The sequence below is a fragment of the Anomalospiza imberbis genome, chromosome 1, assembly GCF_031753505.1.
Source record: "Anomalospiza imberbis isolate Cuckoo-Finch-1a 21T00152 chromosome 1, ASM3175350v1, whole genome shotgun sequence".
NCBI classification, from domain to species: Eukaryota; Metazoa; Chordata; class Aves; order Passeriformes; family Viduidae; genus Anomalospiza; species Anomalospiza imberbis.
This window is the reverse complement of record NC_089681.1, coordinates 116864065-116883612: the sequence shown is the minus strand read 5'-3', so window position 1 is coordinate 116883612 and position 19548 is coordinate 116864065. Positions and strand designations below refer to the sequence as shown.

At 40.8% G+C, this 19548-nt stretch overlaps 1 protein-coding gene across 3 annotated transcripts in view; it reads right to left on the bottom strand.

The window, feature by feature from the left end:
* Positions 1-1939: 1939 nt before the first annotated feature.
* The window catches only part of RFTN1 (raftlin, lipid raft linker 1), a 96399-nt gene continuing 78790 nt past the window's right edge, over positions 1940-19548 (bottom strand). For all 3 annotated transcript variants that reach the window (XM_068207625.1, XM_068207634.1, XM_068207620.1), the window contains 3 exons: positions 9522-9625; positions 8077-8158; positions 1940-4370 (listed from right to left, as the gene is read on the bottom strand). In XM_068207625.1, coding sequence (XP_068063726.1) covers positions 3933-4370; positions 8077-8158; positions 9522-9625 — 624 coding nt within the window. In that variant the 3' untranslated portion in view covers positions 1940-3932. The remainder of the gene's footprint in view (positions 4371-8076; positions 8159-9521; positions 9626-19548) is intronic.

The window sequence follows — 19548 nt, the reverse complement described above, 5'->3', positions numbered from 1 at the left end:
GAGTTGGAGAAATATCTCATCACCTTGGTGAATCTTGTCATCGTAGGTAACGTTTATTCCTCTTACACTTGTGCCATCATCTAAGGAACAACTGAAGGAGAAAAAGTAGACTGATAACTTTTTTTTTTTGTTTTTTGCAATAAAGAATGAGCAGTGAGAGATGTGTCCATCTATACATTAATATTAAACTTAAGGAGATGGTTTGTGAGTTACCTGGTGTAGCAGCCTTATTAGACTTTATCTTTCTCTTCTTCCCGTGACACGTATTATACCAGTTTGCCATGTGCTCATCTGGTACAATGAGTATCAAATATTCCTATAGTATTTGCATCAATTAGTTGCATTAACAATTGCATCAATTACTAATTATTGCATAATTAGTAATTATTCAGTTATCATTACATTGTTTTCGTTAGTAGGGTGCTTTTATAAGTGAGTAACAGAAAGCACTTCCCCCTTCAGTGTATAGGTAAGGTACTGATTAGAGTCAGCAGCCACATCCAGCACCAGAGGCACCTTCCTAAGGATGGAGGCTTTGGCAAGGATCACCTTTTAAAGCCAAAAGCAAATCTTCACTAACAGCTTCAGAGATATATTAATTGTGTCTACAACTACAATTCATAGGCATATTGTTCACTGTCATTTCTCATACTTTTGAGAAACATTTATCAGCAAGAAATTAGTATCTGCTCTTCTTATACTCTTCAGTTCTGGGAGGATGAAATTCCTGCATGAAAGGCTGATCATGCTTCATTTCTGCCCTATAATTGGCTCCCTGAGGCAAATGTAGAGTCACAGGAACTACAAAGAAAAAGTAGGATATCCAAATGCAGAGCCCTTCCTCTGCTCACCTCAGAAATCGAGGCTGACAGAGGAGTCAAATTAGGGAGAAATGGGTATATTGTCTTATACTTAGCTTCATCTACTTTGGGCTATTTCATTTATACTGTTTTCAAGTGCACAGATCCAATAATCAAAGACATAATGCAAGCTGAAGTACCAGTCCCATTGTTTGTGTACTTCATCTCTCTTAACATACCTATTTTTATTATGATGCTTCAAGAGTTTGGACACCCTACTCAACATAGTTGTACCCCCTGCCCCTGGCTCCCCGCTGTTTGTTGCAATTTAAAACCCCTTTTCCATCTTTTATTTAATTCAGCCCTCCTCTTTGACATTCCTCATTTGCCTCATCCAGGCCTTTCTTAAACACCTCCAGGGACGGTGACTCCACCTCCACCATTTGCCTCACCGCCCCGGGCAGCCCATTCCAATGCCTGAGCTGGATTTTCTCCTTTGAACTTTTCCTGTCTAACAGCTGGTGGCTTGTTCAGATGACCACTTGCTGACTGCTGTCTTTCACTTCCCTGGCCACTCTGGTGGTCCTGCTTTTTCAGGCCCAAAATGGCAAAGGCAGCTGAGATAAAATGCAGATAACAGCTGTGGAGCCTTGCTGCTGCACCACAAACCTGCCTTCCCCAGCCCTCATCACATCTGGATCATCTGTCTGAGAGATGATTTAGGCTCTCTCTCCTTGGGACGGGAGCACGGTGCAAGCATGCACACAACTTCAGAGAGCTGAACCAGCTCAGAGTAATTTAAAATCACATCTTGAAACTGATTATGAGATTATAAACCCCAAACCAGCTACCCTTTTGAAACTGAAAAAGCATTCCAGTTCTCTTCGACTCCTCCCAACCATAACCCAGCTTTTACAGGAACAAAGTTTTAAATCAATCCTTCACTTAAACAAGTGCAACTTCCCCACTCCCCACAGGCCCTTCCATGCTCTGCTGGGAAAGGAAAACCAAGTAGCCAGTTCTGTAGCACCAGTAAGTACTGCTAATTCAGTAGTAAGGAGCTTCCCCTCATCACCACTTAGAGAACTGAGTTCCTCCTTTTGGGGATGAATAATTGGCATTTGTGCAAACACCACAAATAAGGAATCTCCTCATGACCTTTATTTCTCTTTAGTTTTGTAAGCAGTTGAGATTCAGTTAAACAAGGTCAAGTTGCAATCCAATAAACGTTTTCTATTAAAAAGTATTTGGAGAGGTCTTTCTACTGCAACACTTTCTACTAGCAAAACGTTCATTAAATATTGTGACTTTTAAACAAGATTAATACAAAGCTGGTCCTCGAGATAGAAACCATCAGTAAAAGGATCTTATGCTAAGAAAATCTGCAAACAGGAACTTAAAATTGTACAGAGCAGAGACCTTGTATTTAAGCAGAACAACTGCAGCAACCTATTTTTGAGGCTACTGGAACCCCAGTGTCATCTTAAAATACCAAATGAAACAATTTAAAAATAGAATCAGAAACTGAAGCTACTTACAGTCCTGTAGCTAAACCACTGAATTCAAAATAAAACACTCTTTTTAATCAATGACAAAACTATACCACTGTGCTTTGTGTGTGTGAAATCAAATGGTTTAAACTTGAGTGCCTCCATCCCAATTAAATGAATATTTAAATGATGTAATTTTTCCCTTCTCTGCAATGTTCTGTCAACTTAGTAATTTTTAGGCATGAAAGATACTTTGGAACCACTCTAGGTGCACATCTGATACAGAACATAGTCCTTTTTACAGCGTTTTGATTTGAAGACTAAGGAAAATTATCAAGCACAAATCAGTGAAGGGAAAAAACAGCAAATCACTTACAGAGCTCTACCTCTTGCTTTAAAACAAGAAAAGCAGGGGAATTTACAATGTTTTTCTCATCTTGTTGCCAGATTACTTGACCACTTCTAAACAAGGATGAAGGTCATTAAGAAGAGAGAAACCACTCCTTCCTACATTTGTAGAAATACTGAAGTACTTGGAGAACATTGGCACAGAAACTATATTACATGTACATTCACTCGTAAATATTTTTATGTAGCTTCAAACATAAAAATGTTTTGAATTTTACAGAATTCCCTCAGGTATCAGTCCCAGAATATGGTTACTTGTACCAAGAAAACGGTCTGTTAAGGTATTTTCATTTTGGAAGGTCGTTTAGTGACATTTGTTGGCCATGGACCGCTGTGTACAATTTCAGTTCTTTACCACAAGGTATTTCATAACAGTGAGGAAGTGGTGCTAAACCACCTGGAAAAGGTCAGAAGGTAACGTCTAATTCCAATTTTAGTGAGGATAACCACTGACAGAACTACTTTTTACCTGCCTTTTTGTTTCCTGTTTTTCTGTCTTCTGAAGCCCCCACAGCAACTGATAGAACTGTTGATTGGTAAAAACCAAATAGGAAATTGCATTTTGTACTGGAATCATCCACCTCACAGGTTCACCATGGGGTTTGCTTACCCACTGTGCCTGAAAAGGTGTAAGATTTGCTTAATACTTAAAGATCTGTAAGGGTTAATAAAATTCAGAAGAGAGTATCATCAGTGAGTGTACTCCTGGAGAAAGACATGGATAACAGACATCTTATCTAAGCTTTCCAACTTCAGTTTCAACCTCTTGAAGTCCAAATATCATTTTTATGATACTACAAGCCTAGTGACAAAATAACATCTGGCACAATAACTTCTCCAGAAAAGCCACATGGACAAGAAAGTACAACACAGTAAAATCTGACAGAACGGAACATTTGCCCTGACCCAGGCTCAAAGCTAGCTTGATAAGGTTGGTCATGGCTAAAGGTATGAGTTCTGTCCCTCCCTACTTTTAAATTTAAAGTGTAGCTCCAGGAGAGCATTTCCCACTACGTACAGTGAAAGGAATTTTGCAGTTTCTGTAGGATGAAAAATCTGGGCCCTGTAGATGCTTAAAACATTAAGATACCAGAGTGCTAAGGAGCAAAGTAAGTCAAAGAAATGCAAAAGAAATGCTGCGTTGAGCAATGGAGTTAGTGGTGGGGATTATCAAAATCTGTTTTTTTGTCTTGGCAAAGTATCAGCCACTCACGGGGTTCCTGAAAAGTAGGTCTTATTCGCAGGAGCAGTCCACGTCCAGTGCTGCCCCATCACTGCCGCTGCAGCCATCCAGCCCTGGCGCGCAGTCCCCGCCCTCCACAGTCTCCCCCGCGGGGCAGCTGGGCACGCTCTGGCTGAGGCAGGCCTGCCCAGCATTGTCACCAGTGTCACAGCTGGCAGGACACGTCTCTGCTGATGCCCCGTCGTGGTGGGCACCGCTGTCGTTGGTCCCGGCTACCTCCTCTCCCAAGTATATGACATCATCTGGCTGCTGCTCTGGATCAGGCTTGGCCGCTCTTGAGATATGTGCTTCTAAGTTTCTCGTGTTCTCTGTGACTTCAAATTCCTGTTTCTCCTGTGCCCTTTGCTTCTCCCTAGTACTTAATTTAGCCTTTGTGGAATTCTTCATTTTTCTGCTGTGCATGTCTTCTCTGGAGAACCTCCAGTGAAACTACAAAGAAGGGATCCAAATGTTAAAGACCATTAGAGGCAGTCTCACGTGGACATTTACTTTCCTGAGTAGACATGTTTTGATGAGTTAGTTTTAATTCAAAAACTAAATTTGAATTTGACCAGAAAGACCCAAGATTAAAAGAAGTTGCCTGACCAGATGACCTAAGATGATTTCTGCCCACACAGATATCTCTGTTACAGAGAGGAAGGAGAGCTCAATGCTTTCTGCTTCTGCTGTTGTGCCTGGTGGGTTCCTCTCTACACTGTGTGGAAGGAAAGGATATGCAAAGCTGCGTAAGTGCAGACAGAAGAAGTAATCCCATGGCATTATTCCAGTGTTTTTCACCAGGTTAACAACAGAACTAACACCACACCAACAACCATACTCAAACAGTAAAACATTCTGAACCATCTGTATGAATGTCTTTTGATGAGAAAGAGTGAGGCTGCTACTTGAATCATTTCCACAGGACTTGCCACAGCCACCATTTCACAACTGCTTTAACTACTATTAAAAAACAAAAAGGGAACTAGCAGTACCTTGAAATCCTAACTTGACAGGTATAATGTATATAAAGGCTGAAAAATAAGTCACTATTATATCTGCCTCATTTGTCCAAAAATAAATCGAGCTTTCCCCAAGGAAAGCCAGACCACAGAGTCATAGAATGGTTTGGACTGGAAGGACCTTAAAGGTAATCTAGTTCCAACTACCCTGCCACGGACAGAGACTCCTCCTAGAAGACCATGTTGCTCCAAGTTCCATCTAACCTGGCCTTCAACACTGTCTGGGAGTGGGGCACCCACAACTTCTCTGGGCAACCCATGCCAGTGTGTCACCACTCTCACAGTAAAGAATTTCTTTCTACCATCTAATCTAAACCTGCCCTCTTTCAGTTTGAAGCCATTACCTCTTGTCCTATCACTACCTCCTGGCAAAGCGTCCCTTTGCGACTTCCTGGCAGGCCCCCTCAGATACTGGAAGGTTGCTGTGAGGTCTCCATGCAACCTTCTCTTCTCCAAGCTCAACAGCTCCAACTTTCTCAGCTTGTTTTCAGAGGAGAGGTGCTCCAATCCCCTTACCAACTTCAAGGCCTCTTCTGGACTTGCTCCATTGTTCCAAGCCTCTGCTAAGCCATCCTACACAAGTTTGCTAAGTACCTCTGAATGTGCACAACCATTTTTTCAGCAGTGTCAGCTGCTGATGGAAGTTCAGGAATGGGTTAGGAGGCAATATTTGGATGGCATAAATAATTTCATCAGAATGTTCAGCAAACCCAGCCATGTTCAAAAAAGCCATTTTGAAACTGGGTCTGTGCTGAAGTTGGCCAAAACATTTTGTATTCATAAATTTTTGATCTAGCTATTTATTCCTTAATCAAAAAGCCATTCAAAACGTTTTATTAGATTACAAGGCTGGAACAATGTTCTTTCCTCCTGGTAGCCAGAACTTAATGTAAAAGGAGAAGTGGAGGGGGAAAAGAAAGAAACTGGCTTTCACAAAACTCTTCTCGGTTTTACTTAAAGGAAGTTATCTTTCACTACAATAGCACTGCAGTTTAGAGAAAGAGGAATGATAACATCTCAGTTCTAGAGCTCTGCTGTTTAAAATTCAGACACCTGAGTTTTTTCCTCTTTGATTTGCAGAAGTGGCTGGGTACCCACTACTCCACTTAACTCAAAGCTCTTACTGACAGAAGGTAAGATCAGGGCCCTAAATGTGATAAAGATCCAGCTGTAGGAGACTTTGTGAGTGTGCGTACATGTACTCAAGTCAGGTACTTACACCGTTATTTCACAAAAATGCATTCAGCCAGTTTTGCTGAAATAAGCATCAGTTTTGTATAAAGTGAATGAACACAATTACTTCATCCCCGATTGAATATTACACAAATAGGAGTACGTTTCACTGACGAGAGAAGTTATACCACCCTTGAGTATTTCCTTTTCTGTTCCTCTGACTACCTTGAACAACAGTTCATTGATGTGCAAAGATAGGACAGGACATTTTCCATCAATGCAATTTCCTTTTAATGTTATCATCCTATTTCCCTCCTCCTCTGAGGGTTATCTATAAACATTTTAGACATGCCATAGCTAAAAGCTAAAAAAAACCACCCCGAGAACCTGGGATGTTGTATGTGCAGAATATTCAGCAACTTTTAATCAAATGCTTGGGTTGGCACCTTTGATGTGACACAACAACCACTTGCAGACATTGAACCAGTCTTACATCCCTTTACAGAGCTATAATCAAGGTATGTCATCCTTCCCTGACCTTTGGTATGAAAATGTGCTGTAGTGATTCTTGCCCTCATATATGCCTGTATATTTAACACTGCCAACGAGTGAGTCCTTTGTTTTGTCAACCAGACATAGTTAAAAAGTTTTTACAACCCGGAATGAAAAAGATTTAAACAAAGTTTTAAGTCATCTGGATGGTATGTATGTGTTATTATAATACAAGAAATCAGCATCATACTTCTTTCTCTATTTGAGGATGAACAACCACATATGGGTTCCCATCCCTTCCACTAAAACCACACACAGTGGTAGGAAAAGAATGACCAAATACAGGCATTCTAACACTCATGCCAAGATCCCTTTAATCACCTGAAAACAGAGAGAGAAAACAAAGAAAATGGGCTTTGTAACAAGTTCACAAAGTGTTCTGGGCTCCAGCTTTGCTAATGAGAGAGGGTAAATCCTACATCAGTCACACTCCCAGCAGTTCTCTCCTGCTTCAGTCAGTTCAAACACTCCCCTGGTCTGCACTGTATGAAAAAGACAACTTTCACAGAACCACACTCCAAAACAGTGAGGGCTTCATAGATGAAAACTATCTGCAATTATCTAAACTGTTGGGTAAAATGCTCCTGGTGCTCAGCTCTGCTCAGCATTTCCAATCTCCTGCTGCAGCTCAGCTCTGCATGGCCTCAAGTGCCCACTCCTGTGGTGACATTGGGCTGGCAGCACTTCCCAAAGCCCACAGAGCCACAACAAAAACGAGTCAGCAACCTCATGACACGTAGTTCCAGACATCTTTTCCATACTTCATCTGGCTTTTCTGATCCCTTGCATACTGAAAGGGCAAGGCAAATTTGACCACTGTAGGAAGGCCTTTCTGTAGTAAACACTGTTTCAAGTCCCTGTATTTCTCTCTTCAGCTGTATGGCATGACAGGTTTGGGCAGGTGTTCCCACAGCTATGTGTTTAAAAATGGAAGTGGGAATACATAACATGCATCCACATCCATACATCATGAGCTGTCAGCTATGCCTTTGGATAATTTAGCTAGATTCTAGAGGCTTTTCTTGGTTAAATTAAGGTTCTACCAAAACAGAGAGAGAGAGAATGAGAGAGCAGTTTAAACAAAAATGGGTGAGAGAAAATAGTGTTGGTTCCATCTTACAGGCACTGAACATGAGAGAATTTTAGGAATAAATGGATGTTTATGGCTGCTTTACATGAAGAAAAATCTGCATTTCTTATGCTGCTCTGAGTTCAACAGAGAATGAAATCTAGGAGCTTTGACATAATTTAAGCATTTTTTGTTTCTTTCATTTGAACCGTTCTATTCCTTCTGTCTTGCTACTGTATCACATAAACATTGAATAGGCCATTTTACTTCTACAGGAAATCAATTTCAATATAAAAATACCACCAGCAAAACCCAAAGAAACCAGAAACTCAAGGTTATTTACCTTAGATTCTTTCTTCTTTGCTTTCTGGGGCAAAGAAGGTCTCTGAAGAAATACAATTTGCTTTGTAGATAAATTCCCCTCTCTGAAAAGAAACAAATGCACACTCCTGAGAATGAATTAAATACACATCCAGCATCATTCAAAGCAAAAATCCATCTCAGTCATTTATTTCTGCAGGTCAAAGAAGAACAAAATGAAGAATGATCCTCACTTTGCCTGTCCCTGGCGTCTCAGAGAAGCCTGGTATTTTGGGGGGCAGGAGAGGGGAATGTTCAGACTGACAGAGCCTGTCAGCCTATGACACAGTGTTGCTGAATGTTTTAGCATTAGTGTGTAAACAGAATAAATCGCTTGCAACAAAAAGGAAGAAACCCAAGAGCCCCAGTGTCTCAGCAACACCGGAGTGTTCCTTTCCTCCCTCCTGGGGCTCTGGCATGGAATAGGGCTGGGTGCTCCCTGTAGGTCTGCAGCATGGCAGGAAGAACAACCACCAGGTGGGTGTCCTTCTGCACTGACCTCTGTTACTCAAGGTATTACTCAAGGTGACTCTGTACTCAAGATACAGAAAGCTGGAAGAAAATTATATATATATGTGTGTATCTTTAAGAGTCAGGGATTACAAATCGTAACTGTGATTTTCTATTCATTCTTACATTTAAACATTTATGTAAAACTTAAATACAGTTTCTCCCCCAACACAGATGGCCTTTTACTTTCTAGGTTTTTATGTGTAGGAGTAGTCTTCATCCAAATCTCATAAAGAGCTGGGCATTATTTGTTAAGATAAAAAATCATGACTGATTATATTAGTGTATATGTACAAATAAATACAGTCCTGACCAGTGAAAATTCAGAATGCACCATCTTCGTTATTAACAACTGGTATGACTGTTTTTCACCAGTTATGAAGATTATTTTTAAGTTATTTGCATTTACATTTTAAAACTGAGACTATAAATAATAGCAAAGTAGACCACAGAATTATTATATCTGCACACAAGGCTACTAGAGGAGTGTGTCACTCTCACAGGGTTCTACTCAGCTAGACTGTATCAGCAGCATTAGACAGACATCTATTAAGAATAAAATTACTTTTCTTCAGCTAGACAACATCTCACTCCAAACATTATCACGTGTTTTGTCTTTGCTCTAAAGGACATTACTGGAAGATCCAGAGCAGGAATTTTAGTCATGGAGTTTACAGAGGGACAGAAGCAACACCCAGAAAATTAATGCAGAAACCACATTGCCACCTTGCAGTCTTTCTGCCCACCAGACATGTGCTTCCTGCCACATGTGGCTGGTGATGCTCGGAAAACCCCGAGAGCAGCTGCAGCAGGCTTTGCAAGGAAATCCACGCTGACTGCACAGGGAATTGCTTGTGCAGACTGTGGTGCTTGTACAGCAACTTCCCTGGCCAAAAGGCAGCACCCACCCCTCCCTACCTGTTTGTCTTCACAATGGGAGTGGGAAGCACACACGTCAGCTGCCAGCCGTACATGGCAAGGGAATTCAGCAGCGGAACATAATCTGTCTGCACTTCAACTCCCTGGGGAAGGAAAAGCAACAGTTGGCATCATCACTTGGAGTGCGACATTCAGCTTGACACCAAAAAAAAACCCAAGAAAAAATACATGTGTGGGTTTTCTCAGAGGGAGAAAGGGGTTTTGCAATGAAGTGGGTCATGTTTTATGTTCAGCTAGGCAGGAAGGCAAACGTTCAAAAACATGAGACAAATGCCTGACTGCCCATACATCCCAACCTGTTAAAGGAGTTTGTTTAAAATGGTAAACATCTGTGATCTTGTTCTTACACTGCCTGACTCATCCATCTAGCTTTAGATCGTTCCAGATCTGAACAGGATAAATTCACTGTATGTAATCAATTATCTCCTCCCAAGAAAAATTATGTTCAAGTAGTTAAAAAATGACAGCATTGCTTTGCTTGGATTGTGCACTTGTCTAAGCTTCAGCAAATCCTGAATTATCTGCACTGAAATCAGTTGTGTTACTCTGCCATGATGGATCAAAAGGAAAATAGCCATCAACAGCAACAAAAAAGGTAAGTATGAGTCTTTTCCTTTTATCGCCCACAAATACGCATTGCTGCCTTCTTATTTTGAATCAGGAAATCTGTGGGCGAGACAAAAAGCTTTGCCTTTCAGTGCAGGAGTCTGGCTCCTGCTGCACATTTACCCAGCAGAGCCTTGCATATTCCCTTTCAACTAAATAGCAGACCTTGCAATCCACACAGAAAGAACCACTGGTGGTTTCAACAAAGATTATTCCAGTGAGGTGTCTAATTGCCAAGACTGCCAGTAATTTAATGAATAGATGCTACAGCATGTTTACTAGTTTTTAATTTTAATAAACAAAAAGCAGACAAATTGTAACTACCAGTCTCTACAAATATAACTAAATTTGATTGGAATAACAATTACATTTGCCAAAAAGCTCAGGCACTTACACTGGTTTCATGTTCATGTAAGGAGTTTTAACTGCCAATTCGCAACACTGGGGAAGACTCAAGAGTTTTGCAGCTCCAAAAAATCCATTTGTTCCACAGTAATGAAATAGTCGCTTGATCAGAACTAATCCAAATCGTCCTGTAGTTATTTCAAGGTATTCTAGTGAATTCCAATCTCAGCTGTTCCTTTCTTCTAACAAAAGTAATTTAGGTCACTTATATCTTTATAACTGAATGGCTGCCTGACTATACCTATTAAAACCCGATCATGACTACAAGTGCAAATAGCTGAAGAAGCCGTATCAGTCCTGCTTAAAAAGAAAATGTTTTAAATCTCTACCCCAGAAAGTGTCCACAAGAGAACACTCCTAATGTTACTTCTGTACAGAGGCTTGTGGGGGCTTAGAGAGGTAGTGCTACTTTAAAACATCACCCTGTACCAACTGGAATTTGTGACTCTGGGAGCGGAATGAGACACCCAGTGAGAGGGGGGCAATACCACACGGCCCTTAACTCATGTCTACTGGAGCAATCAGGACTCATCCTGCAGCTGTGATCGTGGTAGATTCAGAGTCTCCTTTGACTCCCACTTCCCTCTGGAAGACAGATATTTGTGCACTCTTTTCAGTTTTTAAAATAGAGTGTCCAAGGGTAATAAAAAATCATGACATATCTAGATGCCTTTAAGCTGTAATGTCTCAAAAAGGCGTATTAATAACACACTGAGATTTATGAGATTGGTCAACAATGCCTTCAAAAAATAAAGATGAAAATATGCAACATGATGATTAAGAAAAAGGTCAGAGCATCCACCATCACAAGCTCTTCATGAGGTGCCACATAAAAGGACATTCCCTCCATCAAACAGTGTTTGCAGAGGAAAAACCAGAAGGAGCTCACTCATTTAGAGGAAGGAAGCAGATCAGGAAAGACTGGCACAGCAGAGCTTGTCTGTGCCCTGAGGAACATCTTGTGTTGTAAAGAGGATTTCTATTTTGAATTCATTGCCCGAGGTAGGTGATTAGCAGGAAGAACCTTCTTCTTGCATCAGGATGTGCAAAGAATGTCAGAAATCAGAGCGAAATTATGTCAATGAGGAAGGACATCAATATCATGCAGAGCTCATTTGGCTGCTGCAGAAGCCAAATTGTTTCAGGGACATGCCATCACTCCTGCCACAGCCCCCTGTCCCTGCAGGCTCTGAGCAGCGAGACAGGACTGGCTTTGGACCTGTCTGACTTGTCAGGATTAAGCATCACCTGCAGTAGATGATGGTGTATTTCACAACCCAGTGGTGCAGAAAGGAAACAAGCAGGTAAGCACATTCGAAAGGGTAAAGTTACCAGAAAATAAATGTAAGTCAATTCGGCCTAAAAAAACTTTTTTTTTTTAATGTGGCAGTTTAAAAAAATCAAAAACAACCAACCTATTTAAAGAGTTCTACACAGTGGTTTCAAAACGATGAGCTCTTATTTTTCCCGTGTGCTGGTACCCAACACCCCAGTGTGCCTGTTGGGCTGTCTGGAGGCAGGAGGTGTGTACATGATGCACAGGTGTTCCCTCCTCTGAGCTCCTCAGGCCCTTTAACAAGCTCCCGCCAACTCCACGACGCTTCACTGGAGTCAGACACTGCACCTCATCTCCAGGTCCTTGGGGAATAGACTATTCCCAATAATTGGCTGAGTTTGAAGATGACAGACAAGAGGAAGGAGTCACTCCAAAATAAACAGGTTAATCCACATGGGCTTCAAACTTCTGACTTGCAAATACAGATAATTGAAGCTTTTTTTTAAGACCACATGAAATTATTTCTCCCTCCCCCTCCTGAATCATCAGCTGTAATTCTATCCCACGACTGGAATTTGTGTGCCAGCAGGAGTCACAGTTATACAGACCTTTAATTGGTGTCATATTAAATGCTTTCTGAAGCAAAAATGCTTCTAAACAAACAGTACACTGGGGGATGGGTGCAGAGGAAAAGAGTGATCTTGTACTCATTTTACATTTAATACAGTAATTATTTTATCTGCTGTTATTAGAGACAATAGAAATGAAATTTCAAGCACACCATTCCTCAAATAAAAGTGCAATGCTCTTTCTAACTAGCAAATACTGGATCTGAACACCAGTAGAAAGAGAAAAGAAATGTGCCAGAGCTCTCCTGAAAAAGAAGTGTTCAAACAATGCATCTCAAACTGGGAGACATTTCATTCACTGAAAGGGTGGAAAATTTTAATTAACTTGCTTCCCACTCTCCTGTGGATGATAAGTAATCTCTGATCACACCTTGAGTGTCAAGAAGCCAGAGCATATTGAGCTAGGATTTTCCCTTGACTTGCATCACATGAAAAGAATTCTTTTTATTTGTAGTTGTGTTGTTTGTTTCCAGCATTTTTTTCCTTTCACAGTTGCTTCTGCTCATTAGGAGGAAAAAAAAAATTAAAAAATGATAAGAATAATATCTAGGGCAAGCCACACAAACAACTGCATTAACAATTTTTCTTTTCTTTCCCCCCCCTACTGCGGCAATTTTAACCACAGCAAGATAATAAACAAAGACAACTACTAAGCTCTTGTGAGACAGAATTTCTTCAGAAATCATTCTTTCCTGGGCTAAGTGAATGTGATTTAGTTACAAGCCAGCTATGGATTGTCGCTATTTAATTTTTTTTCCAACATGGATTAAAGAGTGGTAGATAAAAAGTCCCATTAAATAAATCTTAATAAAACCTTTATCAGTAAATCCTAACAGACTGCATACCAAAATTTACTGACAGATGGCAAAGAGGATGGGAAGTAAAAAAAAATCAAGTTGCTTTGAAAGTGTAACCTACTGTTTGTTGCAGAAAATGGGCACTGCATTCAAACTCAGCTCCTTACAAAAAACAGAGGGGTGCCACAAGGGCGCCACGAGGGCGGCACCACGCGCTCCCAGCCAAGGCTGGCTACCAGTTTCCAGCTCTGCCAAAGCCAAAGCTTTTCTGTCCCTGGGCACTGAAGGGAGGAAATAGAAGTGGCAAAAGCAGGACTCGCACCTTAGTGGAAAAGAAAGAAAATGCAACGAGAGAAATTGAATACCTGGACTGTGCAAGAATGACCCAGTAAAAGTGTGCTGCAAACGTTTTATGTTTGCAGTAACACAGCTGACACGGGGACTAAATTCAAGCTCTAAATTTGTGAATTATTTGCCTTTTTCCTTTTCAGACTTCTTCCAAGAGATAATTTCTGCTGACAGTGTAACAGTACTGAACCATTAAAAACATTTATTGGAAGCAAAAGGGAAGTTTCACAAATGCTTCAGCAATAAAAAAGTTGGACTTTGTTCCTCTAGTATTGAGCTGCTCCTGAATCTCCATGTGTAACACACCACAGCATGTTGCTGGCAGACACTTGCTACACATCCATTATCTGTGGAGCAGAGGGCTGTGGGATGGCTCCTGCATCCTTGGAAACCATCAGTAGCTTTGGGAAGCAGGTGGGTCACTGACCAACAAAGAGCAGCTGCCAAATGGGGACCTCACTGGAAAGGTAATAGAAAAAAAAAAAAGAGTAATAAATAAATCCACAGGCAGGCTTTCCCCTCAATATTCTGGGCATATGTAATTTAGAGTTATTTACAATTACTAATATATATGTGAATTCCTGCAGTGTGAAATATTTTGGAGAACATAATAAGGCTGTAACACTATATGAGGCAGCATCATGTTTAAGAGAGTGTTTCTGCAATTCAGATGTATCCAGTCACAATTTCAGTACACACACATGCTGTGTGCACTGTGTGTACCGAGTAGCATTCACAGCTGGCTCCACATCTAGGGTAAAATGAAAACAACAACCAAAAAACCCTCTGTGCCCACAATGCCTGCTTCTCTCAGTGACTTATGTGGATTCAAATCCTATTTTCTAGCATGTATATATACTAACAGAAACATCAGTGCTCCTGATACTGCATGCACCTGTAACACATAAGTACACTTTCACAGCAACACAATTCTGCATTTATAGAAGCACAGGGTCAGCTGCAAAAGCTGGACAACGTGAATGTGTTGACACAGAGGGCTCTCCACACAGGAAACATCCTATGAGGTGTGTTGTAACTCACCACTGCACAGACAATGTAGAAAATGATGAAACAACTCCACGTAACTATCCATGAAACACAAGAAATAAATGCGATCTAGCAATCCATTAGTACAGTTTCTTCAAATATTGTGGCATTTTTACTTTCACAATTCCTGCAACACTTGAAGTGTACCTTAAGGTAAGCACTGATTTTACTGTTTGCCCATCAATTCTCCGAGGGGAAAAAACAACATAAAGAACCACTAACTGAGAATTTACATACTCCAGTGTGCCCTAGACACGCAGCGTAATCATCCCCAGGCAGCTTCCCTGACACAATTCCCTTTGGTTATAATTCATTCCCAAACAACAGTGGCTTTTACCAAAAGGCTTTGTGCACCACTCCCCAGTTATGCAAGTAATGGTCTATTTCCATGCAAGCACTGCAGCTGAAGCCTAGACCCTCCACTGCCAGTGGCTCGCACAGCAGGAAGGCGAGCGCTGCGCTGCCCCTCGCCCACAGGCGGGCTCTGTGTGCGGCCTCGGGGTCCCAGCACCCACTCCCACACCCCTCAACATGCTCACACAGATGCACTACCCAGGGCACTACTGCCCAGCTGGAGTGAGCTGCTGGGCAAGAGAAACATGTGCCCTGCATGCTTTTATAGGAAGTATAAAAGAGGACTGAAATACTTTTTCTCAGCGTGTTCTTAAGTGGGTGGTTTAGATCTGGGATGCTTGCTTTTCACTTGAAGATTTTATGGGTGAGCAGAGAACTAATTCTTAGAAAACTGTGACAGCTAGGAAGGATTTTTTAATCCATACCGTGCTGAATTTTCAGTCTCTTTATTTCAAGTACCCTTTACTCCCATGGAAGAAGCGTTCACCTTGTTAAATGTTCAATGCTACCAGAGCCACAAGAAGTTATCAGGGATGTTCCAATTTTATATTTCTAGATTTTGTTACTACATTAATCATCAAAACCAATTAAAAGATTACCCTATGGAACTTAATCATGTGGATTTTAATTGATTTTAAACCTATGTCTACTGAGTTCAGCAGACAAATATATATGTATATATGTGGCTTTCATACCTCATATAAAGGAATGAAACAAGAATTATAAAAAACTTTGGAAGATAAGAGGCTCCTGAAGGTTTTTGTTCAGCTCTTCTTAAAAAGCAACAAGAATTCAGCAACAGACATTGCTGAAATCTTTTGCCCAGGCAGCACATCTGTCCTTTGAGTGGTAAAGAGGGTCACACACATGACTCCCCTTTTCATGCCCATTGCCATCAGCTCTTTGGCTGACCTGGTCATGCCCTTCTCCCATGGCCAGAGACAGCAGAACATGGCTTAACTGACATATGACCTAAATCAGATTTACAGACAAATCAAATCCTTATTTCCAGAGAATTTATTTCAAGGCTTACATCAAGGCAACTTGCAACCTAGGCTCAGCACAGATAAATTTTTAAATCTTTTGTTATGTCGCACTTTAAAAGGTTTACCATGTCTACAGTGGAAACTGACCCCATTCAAGTCAGCCAGGGAAATGGCAACACCACAATATATGGCAACACCACAAAATATTTGAGATTTTAATTTGTGTCAGTACACCAAAGGTATGGTATTGCAGCAAATACAAAATGATGAATCAGCAGCTCAAGATTTTTAATGAGAAAATACTGGTAAATTAAGGACAATATTTTCAAAATAAACACAGCTTCAGAGGCAGAACAATGCAGCAATCTAAAATAAATGTTATAGCACTCTATTTTAAAGACAGTATTAGCTGCTTGGTCTTGTTTAATGGGGAAGGGAAGGTGACAGATTTAGAGTTGGGGAGATGGAAATCATACAGGCTCTGATTAATCAGAACTGTCTACCCACATTTGCCTACACAAGCAGAATTAAAACCATCAAACAAGTTTTAGGGCCAGATCTCAGAGACTGCAGTGGAAATAATATGTCCTGACATTTTTAGAGTTAAAGTGATAAGGACGAGTGCAGCATTTTGTCATAACAAGTCCTGTGGTCATTTGTAGAGGATACCACAGCTCTACTTTTGAGAAGAAAGAGTTAAATTACTCAGAGCTATTACATCCTGTCTGCTGCTTGGCGGGACCACATACTGTGACAGCTGCAAGCTTTACATCCTCTACAAACTGACATTTTACACACATACTGAGTGCATCACACTGTTCAGCTTGTTTTCTCTATTAGCCTTAGCAATTAAAAAGGCAGCACTTTCCCTGCTAAGAGGTGTGCCAACCCCTCTCTTTTGTGTTAATGGTTAAACAGCAGCCCTTTACCTTTTCATTTAGAAAGGTTTTCTTTCTAAAGGGCATCGATACATGCTACATGTCTCCCTTTCTAAAAAAGCTTTTTCTGTTGTGGCTGGGATTCTTTTGTTTGTTTCTTCTTCTTCTTAATTAGTACAGCACAATAAATTTACATTCACTTCAGACCACATCAGAATAACACCAAAGCTCATCCAGATAACCAAATCTAATACGAATTTAAAATAAATAATAATAAATTATATACATTTATGCCATGCTACCCATCAGGGCTTCTTCCACTGCCTTGGTAGAAATTGAAATAACATACAGAAAATGTTAATGTAGATCAGAGCTGAATGTAAACCAAAAAAAAAAAAAAAAAAAAAAAAAAAAAAAAAAAAAAAAAAAACATCATCTACATAATGAGTCATTCCACTGCTCCATAACTATCTCTGTAAAAACTATACTTTGCAACATTTCTAACAGCAAGAAGCCTTTACTGGCTCTTGGACATCTTCTGTCACCACTGAACTCTGTCTCCTTCCCCATTTTACAGTCCCTTTCCCCTGCCACTGCATTATTCCATGTTGATGGTAAATAAAGGTGAATTCCAACCAGGTTTAACACTTGGTCTTCTGGGTAGAATACTGTGCAAGTGCCTACAGATCCCTTAGCTTCCAGTCCGTTCACTGATTCCATGACTTTACCTACCTACACCTATTATGTCTCAGAAAGCATGAGGCAAGATATATCCTGGCAGTTATTCAAACTGCAGGAGGAGAAAACCAAGGTGGCCGACACTGCTCTTTCTCTAAATAGGTAAGACCTTTGCAAGACTTCCCTAATGCCTCAACATTCTTCCTTCAGAAAGCTTTTCTTCCCCACATTCTTCCACTTTCAGCTTGGTGGAGAACATTTTCATAATGCCCACAGAACAGACACACTGGATCTCAGAAGAGCGCAACTGCCAGGGAAAACCCAGCATCCAAATTTTTAATTACAGAGAATAATCTGATCACACTGACAAGCCCCATACATGCTATCAGTCAGTTTCTGAAATTGCACATCCCAAATCTTATGTCTGGAACAGGAGATTCTCCGCATTAGCCCTCACAAAGACATGGTGTGTGGCAGTACAGCATCTCCTGACACACCAGATGCCACTGGAAGGTTCATTCCTTAATCTGTTGTCCAGCTGTGCTCCCCATCATGGAACTGCTAGAATTGAAAGCAAATGATACTCCACCTACAAGGCCTCTAACACTTCAAAGGGCCCTGCTAGAAAATACTCTTCTGCTGCATCCTGGTGTTTTGGTCAGCACTCTGCCAACAGAGGATCCCCATTATCCTTGTCACGTAGCTTGGCAGAAGCTATCTTGTGCCCACACAGATTATGCCTAACTTTGTTACGATATCCTACTGAGATGGAGAACCCTGGATTGGTTCTTTGAGAGCCAAACTGGCTCTGGCCAGGAATCCGTTTATAACTCGGAAAGCTATTTCCAACATGGCTGTAAGTGATGGTTAAGGAAAAGTGATATGTATTGGGTCAAGCATGCCCCAAATATTTTGCATACTTAGCATGTCTGGCTTCGTTTCTACCGAAAGAAATCCAGTTTGTGCACTATGGGACCATCCTGTGAGGTGAAGTGAGGCATATTAAGGATGGTTCACTTCAAAAAGACACTCCTGATCTGAATTAAAATGCTTGTAATGAACACAAGATCCTCTAAACTTCCTGAAGCCACAACGTTGTCCAGAAAGGAGATCCACAGATCTGCTGCATAAATAATTATCTGAAATCTCTCTCTGTTTGCTTGGGCCTGACAAGCGCCATTTGCCACTTAGCTCTTATACTGGAAGAGATAGCAAACAATCCCTATTTACCTCTTTCCCATGTTTTAGGAGCTCTCTACCCTTCCATTCCCTGCAACTCTTCTCTTTTCCAGGCTGAAAGGACACACATGTAAAGTCTTCCTAATATGGAAGCTGTCTGTATCACTGACCATGCCCACTCTCTTCTCTGAACAATTACTGAGCTAACACAGCCTTCTGAAATAAGGTGCTGTCAAACACAGCTTACACAGTAGTAGGAAGTAGTACATGCCTGCTGTTTCACCCGCTATTCACTTCCTAACAGTTTTAAACACATGGTAAACATTAATGCTTCTTAACATTTTCCTTCTTGATCAGCCCTGATCTAATGCACTCATGAAACCATCTGTCATTACCCCAAAACCTTGTTCCTGAGTGGCAACACTGCAATTTGACCCTAAAAATGAACAAGAATTTACAGTCAAGTCTGTCATAAATAGAATAGCATTTAATGCAATAAAGGAATCATTTTTAAGACACACATCAGCAACAAGAAAAGTTGCTATTAATACAGCTTGTTAACTCTGCAACTCTGCAAGGTGTTTGTAGCCATTACTATTTGGCCATTTCTTGCTGCACTACAAAATCATCATCTAATAAGAAAACTCCTAATCTTAGTCTCCTGGAATTTTACACACTTACTCTAGCATCTGTCCCATTTTCCCTTAATCTGTTCTTCTGGCATGTGTGTGCCAAAAGGAGAGATTATCTAAGGATTTTACACCCTTTACAATACATTCCAAGTGAAATGATCAGGTACTGCCTTTATAGATACACACCATCT